The sequence below is a fragment of the Aegilops tauschii genome, chromosome 7 (assembly GCF_002575655.3).
Source record: "Aegilops tauschii subsp. strangulata cultivar AL8/78 chromosome 7, Aet v6.0, whole genome shotgun sequence".
In the NCBI taxonomy this organism is placed as follows: Eukaryota; Viridiplantae; Streptophyta; class Magnoliopsida; order Poales; family Poaceae; genus Aegilops; species Aegilops tauschii.
Window position 1 is genome coordinate 44,467,799 of NC_053041.3, and position 12,414 is coordinate 44,480,212.

The window sequence follows — 12,414 nt, forward strand, 5'->3', positions numbered from 1 at the left end:
AAGAAGAAAGAAAAAGGAAGAAGAAAAAAATGAAAACCAAATGAAAACCAAAAGAAAGAAGAAAGAAAAAGGAAGAAGAAAAAAAGAAGAAGAAAGGAAGAAGAAAGGAAGAAGAAAGAAAGAAAGAAGAAAGAAAAAGGAAGAAGAAGAAAGAAAGAAGAAAGAGGAAGAAGAAAGGAAGAAGAAGAAAAAAAGAAGAAAAAAGGAAGAAGAAAGAACCAAATGAAAACCAAAAAGAAAAACAAAGAAAACAAAACAAAATACTTGGCAGTGCTCAATAATCTTATTTTTTAATTCCTCCTCCTGTATGTCCCCTTAATCTTATTTTTTAATTCCTTTATACTTAAAGAATTTTTACTACATGCAGGAGTGACATATGGCGGACGATAGAGCCGAGCCGCTTAGGGATCCGGAGGCTGAACGTTATCTAATGGGCATCATCAACAACGAGATTCCTTATGTGCGAGGCTCAGAATATGAGCAAGAAGAGGATGTAGTCTCTTCTTTTCTGAACCTTGAAGGTGGAACAGAGATTGTCGATGATCAAGAAGGTGAAGGAACGGACATTGTCGACGGAGGTCAACCGTCAACAAACGACGATCTCGAATTGCAAGTAGCAACCACCTCCGGCGAGGTATATATATACATTGAGCCTCTCGTGATACAAACTTACTGAAATGTGAATACATATGTATTAACGCGCGCGACTCTCTTTCTTTTTTTAGCCCTCCGGATCGAGTACGACAAAGCATGGCAAATCCAAGGAGATGAAAACAGGAGAAACATATGCCATTGAGTTTGTCAGTGAAACTGGCAAGCCCCTACAGCACACCTCAAAGTTTATCAACCAATGCGGAGTCGTTGTTAGAGACAACGTCCCGATCACCGTCCAGTAATGGAAGGAGCCAAAGAAGGCACGTATTGGTTTCAGTTTTGTCGACAAGAGAACGAAAAAGGATTGCTGGAGAAAGCTTATGGAACATTTCATTCTACCTCCGGAATACAACAAAGTCGATGAATTCGGTAACGAGGTTCCGGGTGGACGTCAGAGGAGGAGGCTAGTTAAAGAGTTCGCTCTTCAGAAGATGGGCGAAGCATTCCGGAACTTCAAGAAAAATTTAACCCGTGACTATGTCAACAAGGGCAAGACTCCGGATTTCAATGGACAACATGAGAAACTGAAAGATGATTGGCCAGAATTTGTGAGGCAAAAGCAATCGGAGCATTTCAAGGAAATATCGAAAAAAAATAAGGATAATGCGAGTAAGAAAAAGTTCCATCATATTATGGGGCCAGGAGGATACCGCCTTTCGGAGCCTAGGTGGCAGAAGATGGAGGAGGACCTGAGGGTGCGAGGAATCCCTCTAGGTACAGAGGGATGGGACCCAAGGGCCAAAAGCTGGTGGTACGGGCATGGGGGATCGCTAGACCCGGAGACCGGGGTGTGTGTTCACCGGCAGAGACAGTTTGCTCCCACCCAAGCCCTTATTGACGCAATGACCCAAGCTCAAGTGGGCTTGATCAAGTTCAACAGAGAGAAAGACGCACTGACAACAGCCCTCGGGAATGATGAACACGGAGGACGTGTACGAGGCAAAGGCAAAGTTCCGTGGAAAGTAGGGTTTTCCCAGGACAATGACCCGTACTGTTACAGAAGCCGTAAGAGAAAGACGGACCGGGATGCAGATCTTATGACGAAGTTTGCATCGGAACTCCATGAGTTGAAGCAGACCGTGCATGAACTAGTAAAAGAAAAATCGGCTGCAGGGCCGCATGAAGATCATGAAGCGGATCGCGGAAGCCAGCAGCGGAGAAGCAGCGTGGCTTCCACGGATGCCCCGCCTGGTGCTAGTGCACCGATGATCGAGATTCGTGCACCGGAGCCTCACTACCCCGTGGATGATGTAAAGGAGATGAAAGAATGTGATCTGCATTATCCCGTGGGGAACGTTTCCACGAAGGTAGCTAGCGGCAGTGCTTTACCCTGTACACCTGGAGCACTCCACCACAACAACCCCATTGCATATGGCTATGCTCGTGTCACGGTGGAAGACATAGTCCAAGGGTTTGAGGACCTGGAGATTGACAAACCTACACCCGAAGGGGAGAGAAGACTTGGAGATGTCAAGCGCCAGTTCATTCTATGGAAAAAGAAGTACATAGTGTTTCCAGGCGAGGCGCCAAGGCTAGCAAGTCCACCCCCCTCCGATGGTGGTGGTGGTGGTGGCGGTGGTGGCGGTGGTGGTGGTTCACCTACACCTCCTTCACGCCATTCGACGCCGTCCCCCGATCCACAACCTTCGGCGGGTACGACGCCCCCCAATCCTCCTCCGGCGGGTACGACGCCCCCCAATCCACCTCCGGCGAAGAAGCAGAAGCAGGCGGACAGCAAGGAAACCCGCTCCTGGACTATTAACCCGGACCCTTATGTACCTAAGACCACAAGGGTACCGGAGCCATCACTGAAGCCTCTCCTCCCAAGGCCTGGGGAACTTAGTGAAGCTGAAACCAAATTGGCCGCGTCTGCTGATGATGAGAAATGGAAGGCAGATATGAAGGCGATAAAAGAGCCTGAGCCCAAGCAAGTATTCACTGAGAAGCAAAAGAAGTGGGCTAAGGATTTTTTGACGACACCATCCCAAGCCGAGCTGAATATGCCTGACGACTATGGACATGAACTTCGTAGGCAAGCAAAAATATTGAAGGAGGAGAAAGAAGAAAGTAAAAAAAGCGGGAAACAAGTTGACCAGCTCGGGATGCAGAAGAAACAATCGATCCCCCCGCTCATAGTGAAAGCCGGTCCGGAAGAGGACCCCGAGATCATAGCAGCTGCGGCAGCACTTGGATTGACTGTAGCGAGTGCCATGAAACAAGCGTCCGAGATGGGTTTGACTCTTCGTGCCTTCTTAGGCCTTGAGGATGCGCCAGTATGTGAGATAGCATTACAATATGTGCGGAATGGGCCTCTCGTCGAGCCTGCGCGGGAGAAGAGTCTACCGCCACAAATGTGAAATCTGCTACGTTGGTACAAGCAATTCATAACATGGGCCGACAAAGAATATATTTATGCGGATGTTACAGAGGAGCATCACACCAAACGGTACTCTGTACAAGTTCATATGAGTGAATTGTTCCAGCTGTTCAATCTGCGCGACCTCGACAAATCTATGCTGAGTTGCTACGTTCTGTAAGTGATTTATTTCTACCTCATCTCGTTCTTCATTGCCTACACTATATATATATATATATATATATATATATATATATATATATATATATATATAGTCCTAACTATATTGTTGCGTACGCTATTATGCAGATTGAAGATTTGGGAATGCAAAATAAGAAATATTCATGATGTTGGGTTCATTGACCCACATATCGTTAATGGACATGTGTTACAATATCACCCCGAAGACGTGGAGAAAGACTTGTACAAGTTTCTTAGAAAGCATCAACTCAAAAGTCATATTCTATTTCCTTACCATTTTGGGTGAGTGTTTCTCTCTTGTGCCCATTCTCTTTTGTTTACTCCATGCATGGTATGTCTAATCGATGAGTTATGCATGACTGTGCATGTAACGTGTCCGCAGGTTCCACTGGATTCTGCTAAATATTGAACTTCACACCTCCAGAGTTCTAATCATGGACTCTATGGATTCGGATCCAAAGCGTTGGGCCGACATGAGAAAAATGCTGCAAAAGTAATTATTTTCAATCATTTGAGCTCTATATCGATCGGTCTCTTTCGTTCATTTCCTAATATCAAGTAACTAATAACTCCCTTGTTTATTTAATTTTCTTTGCCCTGTAGGGTTTGGAGATGGTTCTCAGAAGAAATTGTCGGTGAATTCAAACATGAGCTAGATTTCAGAAGGTTAGTTAATGTGGATAAGCAGCCACCGGGGACCAATCTATGTGGATACTATGTTTGTGAGAACATCCGGAGACTAACCTCTGAGCGGAAGGCATCGGATAGCGTGCGGAACGCGATGGATAACTTGCGGAGGAGGCTTAATCCAGAAGCTCGCTTCCGACCAATTCAAGATGAATTAGCAGGATTTTTCTTCAGGGAAGTCATCAATCCTAAAGGAGAACACTATACCGAGGACGCAGACATTTATATGCATACCCGAGATTGAAACTTGTTCGAAGTTGTATATGGTCCTCCATCCTAATTGTGTATGGAAACTTGTTCGAAGTTGTATATGGTCACCCGAGATTGAATATATATTATATATTCCTCTTGAATTCTTCTTGTTTGAAATTTCATATGCATGTATATAGTATCGTAGAATATGTGTACTGAAACTTCATCAAAATTAAAACAAAACACAAAATAAAATATAAAAGAAATAAAATACTACAAATTAGAAAGAAAGCAGGTTTAGGGGGGCTAAAACCCTAAACCTGCGGACGAGGCCTTTAGTCCCGGTTAGCCACGAGAACCGGGACTAAAGGTCCTCCGCCCCGACGGACCCCTGGCGGCCACGTGGACGGGCCTTTAGTCCCGGTCAGCCACGAGAACCGGGACTAAAGCCTTTAGTCGCGGTTCGTAAGTGGCGCGACTAAAGGGGGTCTTTAGTCGCGCATATTTAGTCCCGGTTGCACAGCCGGGACTAAAGGCTGTTGTGAACCGGGACTAAAGGGCTTTTTTCTACCAGTGTTCTCAGTAACTCCTGGCATACAAGCCAACGAGACACCAAATCGGACTCTCCTAATCACCGGCTACCTTGATTACGCTTATACTAATTCTTACGAAACTCAACTAGTAAAGCTCACACACATATAATTGTTCGGATTATTCAAACATAGTCGGCGATGAGCGCCGCAAGAGGAGCCTAAATGGCTCACAAACAACAAAAAAGTATGAAAATTTATTTATTTCTATTATTACCCACTAGTCTGTTTATGCCTATATTCGTAGCCTGGCTGTCCGGCAGCAGTACAGATTATATAGTAATAGCGCACTTACCGGAGTGGTGACTGACAGACGCCTCCCACCCCTCCGCCACGCAAGCGACACCGGCCTCAGGAAATGCCTCTGCCTGCGCGCCATCTCCATCTCCATCCTCGTACTCACCAGCTGACATCAGAGCAGCTTCAACGCGCCGACCCTAATGGACACGCGCTTTGTCCGCTTTTTGTCTGTTTGGGTCGGGTCGTCCGCCCCCCTTTTTGTTTGGGACAGCCGTGCGCCCAACCGGCCGACCCAATTCACATCCGCGCAGAAAACCATGCAAAATGAACTGCGCACCAACAAAAATAGCAACTTCTGATCGTCTTAACTGAAGGAATACCCTGAACTCTTTGAGAAGGCACAGAACTTCTTCAGATTCACCGATCTTTGTTGTGGCTTTCAAATTTACCCCCCAAAAAAAAGCATTTTGCTTTCAAATTAGTTACTGTACGTCTTTGGTCTCAAACTAATTATGAACAGGCATCTCTCTTTATCTTTCAATAATTATTAATGTATATATATCTTTGCAGAAAGAGGGAGTACTATTGAATGTTAATAAATAATTCTTCTGCAGGTTGATACATCCTTCACAAGACCACTTCACGCGCTACCCGGCCGCTGAAAATGGCCGTTTCGCGCCGGCTCCGGCGCAGCAGCTGTCTTGCTGCAACGCTGCCTACTGTGCTCAATGCGCAAAGCATAGTGAACCACCTTACTGAAACTAATCAGAGAAGCATGTGGGCTAGCAGAAGGATAGTGGAGGACGAACAACTGTACATAATCCATGTTCAGGGCAATGCTGGCATCGGTCTCCCAGTTACGCTGGTCGTCAAGAAGCTCCAGAGTGTGGATGGAATAGTGGACGGTAATCTAGAGAACCGCTGCAAGTCAGAGATGATCCTATAAGCCAGCATCTGTCACGACAACATCGTCAACAGCCTACACTTCATCCAGAAGACGCGATGATGCTCGTTCACACGTACGAGGTGAATGGCAGCCTTGACCACTGGCTGCACTAGCGGAGGAGGGCGAACCACCGCTCAGCTGGCCGCAGAGGAAGGCCATCGCCATTGGCGTGGCCCAAGGGCTCTGCCACTTACACCATGGATGCAATAGACCGATTGTCCACCACAACATCACCTCTAATAACATCTTGCTTGATCAGGAGTTGAATGCCAAGATCGCCAGTTTTGGTGCTGCACAGATGAACATGGCCGGGCTCAACCAACCATTGCCTATCGCGGGGTTTGTATTTGGTAGCTTTGGATATACAGCTCCAGGTATGGTGAGCGATCTATGCTTGCAATGAAATTCCGTCTTATAACTAGCATGATCATTTACTAAATAGCCATATAATTGGTTATTTGTAGAATATGGGAGGGCACTTGCTTTTATCCGTGCACGATGTGGTTGCAATGCTTGAAAACAGGAAGTTTTCATAATGCTATTGAAACGGTGTTTGTTCTGTTTCTGTCTGCTTCGCACATGCCTATATGACGTAACACTTCTGTTGAATCTTTAATGATGTTAGTATTTGGAGTGATTGCTAATTTGGAAGTTGCAAAATGAACTTTCTTGTTACAGAATATTGAGTTAATTAGGCAGCACAGCATTCTCATGTTTCTGACATCGAAATCTTGAATTCTTAGGAAGTATCCCCTCTAGATGTTTGCAGGAGAGCCAAATTATGTTCTTCTTGGGCACCCAATGGAAAGGAACAATGAAGAGCACACCTATTCTGCTGAAATGGATAATCACTATATATATATATATATATATATATATATATATATACACATCACTAGTTAGTTTGTACGGTGACTATATGAAAGATGTTGTCAGATGTGTCTGCCTGGATTTAAATAGTTTATCAGGGTATCTTGTATCTTCGATACATCACTAGTGAGGGTGTTGTCGAACTGAAGGGCGAAGGGCATGTGAACTTTCTTGTTACAGAATATTGAGTTAATTAGGCAGCACAGCATTCTCATGTTTCTGACATCGAAATCTTGAATTCTTAGGAAGTATCCCCTCTAGATGTTTGCAGGAGAGCCAAATTATGTTCTTCTTGGGCACCCAATGGAAAGGAACAATGAAGAGCACACCTATTCTGCTGAAATGGATAATCACTAACTGGTAGGCTGTAGTGATGTATATATATATATATATATATATATATATATATATATATATATATATATATATATACACACATCACTAGTTAGTTTGTACGGTGACTATATGAAAGATGTTGTCAGATGTGTCTGCCTGGATTTAAATAGTTTATCAGGGTATCTTGTATCTTCGATACATCACTAGTGAGGGTGTTGTCGAACTGAAGGGCGAAGGGCATGTGAGCTTATTTGAGAAGCATGACATCGTAATGCTTCTCGCATCCAATATAAGCTGACCATGCCAAGCAAGAAATATCAGCCAAAATGAAGTCCATGAGAAAACAAAGTGGGTCTCAACTGCTCTAGCTTTCAAGAATGAGTTCTTCGTAGGATGGGGTAGCACATCCAAAATTATGTTAGTCTTTGGAGTGCTTGCTCCTTGGAAACTTGCAAAGGGAACTTTCTTGTTAGGGAATATTGAGTGAAGTAGGTAATATAACATTCTGATGTTTCTGACAGCAAAGCCCTTGCTGTTCTGTACTGCACATCGTGGATTCTTAGGAAGTATTCCTTGCAGGGATATTTGCAGGAGAACAAATTTATGATCTTTCTGTGCGGGGACCTAATGAAAACAATCAGATGACACAACTATTTTATCGTTTGAAACTTATAAATGTATCTAACAGATACTCATTGTAAATTGCAATGCTGTTGTATTGTGATTACATGAAAGCCAATGTTGCCCGTTTCCTGTGTGAATTTAAAGAGTTTGTCTGTTGCTTCAGTTCCCAACCTTTTGTGTTTCACAAATTCTTATCAGGGTATCTTATTTCTTTCAGATACGTCACCAGTGATGTTCTCGAAGTGAAGGGCAAAGTGCCATGTGAGGTCAGCTCCTGATGAACTGACATTGACTGAACTTATGTTCAGTGGTACTTTGAAAGATGCTACTGTAGAGCAGATGGTGGCTCTGCTTTCTTTCCTTGTTTGGCGAGAAAAGCTTCAGGATGCCCCAAAGCCACGGTAGGAGCAAGAGACAACTCAAATGGTTGCTTGAATGCAAGGTACCTAATATACTACTCCCTCCGTTCCATAATTCTTGTCGTGGTTGGAGGAAGTAGTAAACAACCTATTGCTGATGTCACAACAATATATTAGCTCCACAACTGATCCTAATACCAGAACCTATTGTTATGGCCTTGCCCATGACAGATCCAGATCTACGTGATGAAATTGCAATGTCCTAACATTTCCCCATGTACAGGTTTACAACCTTCTTATTACTTGGATCGTACTGTTCTTGTTCATGTAAGGATATGACAGAAACAAGGGTGCTCTACTGCAATTTTTGTTTTAAGTTGTTGCTGCCTGGATGGCTATGTCTTGAGAAATACATCAGTTTAAACTGAATATGTGGAATGCCGTCAGTACCAGCTGAATGTGTCAAACTGATGTGGTTACAAATTAATCAGTGTGCAAAGCCAGTTGATAAGTTTCCAAAAAAACCAATCGATCAAGAGTGCGTTTCCTGCCTATTCTGTATCCCCTATAATGTATCAGGACATGCTTTCACACAAACGTTTCAATATTTAGATGGAATACTAGTACACACCAGGATAAGGTGTCAATAAATCTTTACCTTTTTCATTCCTAGTTCTAAATAGATTGACACATGAAGCATACCAGTATATATATGCCCACATATGCATCAAAGATTCATCAAGAAAACAAGCAAACACTCCAGCCTACAATTGCAACCATCCCACAACTCTGTCAACTCTTCTCTTTGAAATGGAGAATGTTGTTGTGTTGATTGTTGGCGCTGGGCCAGCAGGCCTTGCAACAGCAGCATGCCTTAGCCAATTCTCAATTCCCTATCTCATTGTCGAGCGTGAAAGTTGCAGCGCGTCGCTTTGGCGCAGCCGCGCCTACGATCGCCTCAACATGCATCTTGCAAAGGAGTTCTGTGAGTTGCCACACATGTCATACCCACTAAATGCGCCAACATACATACCAAAAACCTTATTTGTGAAGTACTTGGATGATTGTGTTGAGCGTTTCAACATTCAACCCAAGTATCTCACTAGTTTGGAGTCATCCACATTTGACAATGGCGAAAATGTTGGTCCATCGCGGCACATGACATGGCAAAGAGCACAATAGTCAGGTTCACAGAAAAGTTTCTTGTTGTGGCAAGTGGTGAGAATAGTGCAGAGAATATTCCAATGATCCCCGGACTGCAAAGTTTCCCGGGTGATGTCATCCACTCCTCAAGCTACAAGTCAGAAAAGAGCTACTCTGGCATGAATGTATTGGTCGTTGGATCTGGCAACTCTGGAATGGAATTTGCTTATGACCTTGCGGCCCATGGTGCCAATACTTCAATCATTATACGAAGCCCGGTATGTACACACATTATATATATTTTTTGGCCTGGAAACACTAGGGGATCCCCCCACCCCCACCGTATGGGCAGTATATATTTTCAGTGGGTACATAGCAATTTCTTATTATAGTCTCCACTAGAAGGATGCAATTATTCAGAGTTATTAATAGAAAGTATTTCATGGTATAGAGTGATAGACTGTTTTATAACATGCACAAACAACTAAACAATTAGACGAACACCGAAAAAATAACTCTTGAAAGAATATGATTCAATGAAATTTTACTTTATGATGCAGGACTTCAAAAGAGATGTGACATGTTTTGTTGTTGCAGATTCATGTAATGACAAAGGAATTAATCCGGTTGGGGATGACACTTGCTCGCCGTCTTCCATTGAATTTAGTGGATAACCTCCTTGTGATGGCGGCGAATTTAATATTTGGAGACCTATCAAGGTATCACATTAGAAGGCCAAAAATGGGTCCAATGATCCTCAAGTCAGAAACCGGCCGATCCGCTGTTATTGATGTTGGCACTGTTGGGTTAATCAAAAAAGGTATCATCAAAGTAAGTATATCCTTGACATGACATAAGTTTCATAACAGATGTTGTCTTCATATGCCAAGTTATCAATATTATATTCATCTCCTATAGATACAAGGGAGCATTAGTAAGATCATGAGCTATATAGTTGAATTTTGGTGCAGTAAAAAAATATCATTTGACGCGATTGTGTTTGCAACTGGATACAAAAGCACAACAAATATATGGCTCAAGGTAACAAGATCGATGTTTGAATATGTCTGAGTTTGTTTTCTTGGTGCAACAATTGTTAAATCTGCTAACAAGCTCCATGTTGTTTTTTTATCCCAGAATGGTGAGAACATGTTAAATGGCAATGGACTGCCCATCAAAGAATATCCGAATCATTGGAAAGGTGAAAATGGGGTCTACTGTGCTGGGTTAGGAAGGAGAGGATTGGCTGGTATTGCAGCAGATGCCAAGAATATCGCCAATGACATCAAATCAATGATAGGCGTTATGTCCAGCTAAATTATCAAATCAGTGAATGTGTCTTCTACAACGCGATGCCTTCCATTGCTAGGCTCCTCAACAAGATCAAGGATGAGATCCGATGCAGGGCTAGGGCAGGGGCACAAGGCCCGTGGGTTGTTCTGCACCAATCCTGGGATGTCTACTGAGTTGTATGATGTACTATAAAATTAACCTCCTAGGAGGGCTGTAACTTTTCCCCATCCTTTCAATGCAATGAAACACAAAGGTCTTTTGCGTTTTCTCGATTTTTTTATCTTTTACATGTAGTTTACCAGGGCTAGTGTGCTAGACGGTTGATTCTTTGAGAAATTTATCCACCGCCACATGTCTATCTTTGATAGAACTAAATTTTTGTTTATTTCAAGGTTCATATGTGCCAGGGAGTAAGCATTACTTTTATAATATAATCAAGGGCTTTATACTCACATGGTGCAAAGAGCATTGTAATTTTTGTTGAATTGTTACCTACAGTATTTTATTTACTTGAATCTACATATGCAAAAGTCATCCGCTTGAACATGATGTTTAACAACAAGGGATTAAGTGCAATTAATACAATCCCAAATCATGAACATCAAATGGTGCAAAAGATTATCAAGTCAAAGTTGTTCATTGTTTCACGTCAGATGCACACGAGTAATTGTAGTAGCTTCCAAGTTTTTATTTATTAATTGCCAAATGAAAATCAAATTGATGATTTCTAGAAATATGATGGTAATTGAAATGAATGGTAACAATGTATCCCAATATTTGCTTGATATGTACATGATTCAGCACCAATCTTCAAGCGAGGACAGGATTTCATTCCATATTAATTAGTGAAAACTAATTTCCAGTTTAATCTACCACCGAGCACAAACGTAATTACCTTCTCAGAACCACCTTCAGCAGTTGCTTCGCCACTTCCTTTAGAGTTTAGGCATTCTCTGGCATTTCTTCCCTTTCTGCAGAGGCAAGGAGAATGAAGTGTACCTCAGTTTGCGCTTTGTTATCATAGGCATGGCATCCAGATTTCGTCGATTATAACTACCATTTATCAATGTGCAAATGGAATTGCTAGAACTAGTCGGCGATGAGCGCAGCAAGAGGAGCCAAAATGGCTCACAAACAACAAAAAAAGGTATGTTCATTTCTTTATTTCTATTATTACCCACTATTCTGTTTATGCATGTATTCGTAGCCCGGCTGTCCGGCAGCAGTACAGATTGTATAGTAGTAGCGCACCTACCGGAGTGGTCACTGGTCGACGACTCGCGCGGCAGAGCACCGGCCCCGGGAAATTCCTCTGCCTACGCGTCATCTCCATCTCCATCCTCGTACCCGCCAGCTGACCTCAGAGCAACTCCAACACACCGATCCAAAAGGACACGCGCTTTGTCCATTTTTCGTCCGTTTGGGTAAGGTCGTCCACCCCCTTCTGTGTTTGGCTCGGCCCTGCATCCAACCGGCCGACCCAATTCACGTACGCGCAGAAAACCTATGAATTATAAAAAGGCTTGTGGCTATAGATCATGCTAGCGGCCATGCCATCGCCCAGAGTTAATGCCGGTGCCATGCCAGCGATTGACACACATGCATCCTTCTAAAAAACACCATACAGCTCATGCTAGCGCACTTGCCAGCAGCTGGCACACATGCCAGCACATAGAAGGGGCGTGAGTTCAACCACGTCATCTCGAGCGTGGTCCTGCCGACACACTTGCCGGCATACAAAAAAAGATGGCGCTCTCCGCCATAATCACTCGTCATCGAACTTGAGCATATCGGTCTGCATCTTCTCGAACGAAGGTTTCTTCCTCGGGGACACCATGCTCAAGTCCACCTTCATGATCTCCACCCCCTTCGTCTTGCAAGCGAGCGCCACTTCTTTTTCCTTGGTCTTGGCATTAGTGGCCT

General features: G+C 43.4%; 1 protein-coding gene and 2 pseudogenes across 1 annotated transcript; all 3 read left to right on the forward strand.

The window, feature by feature from the left end:
• The first annotated feature begins 5,059 nt into the window (after positions 1-5,059).
• On the forward strand, positions 5,060-6,580 carry LOC141027760 (probable receptor-like serine/threonine-protein kinase At4g34500; annotated as a pseudogene).
• Positions 6,581-8,400: 1,820 nt separating this feature from the next.
• Positions 8,401-10,172, forward strand: LOC141027868 (probable indole-3-pyruvate monooxygenase YUCCA10; annotated as a pseudogene).
• LOC141026743 (probable indole-3-pyruvate monooxygenase YUCCA11) lies at positions 9,940-10,515 on the forward strand. Its single transcript, XM_073503590.1, has 3 exons — positions 9,940-10,029; positions 10,117-10,239; positions 10,336-10,515. Exons 1-3 carry the CDS (start codon positions 9,940-9,942, stop codon positions 10,513-10,515), a joined length of 393 nt encoding a protein of 130 aa, XP_073359691.1.
• The last annotated feature ends 1,899 nt before the right edge of the window (positions 10,516-12,414 follow it).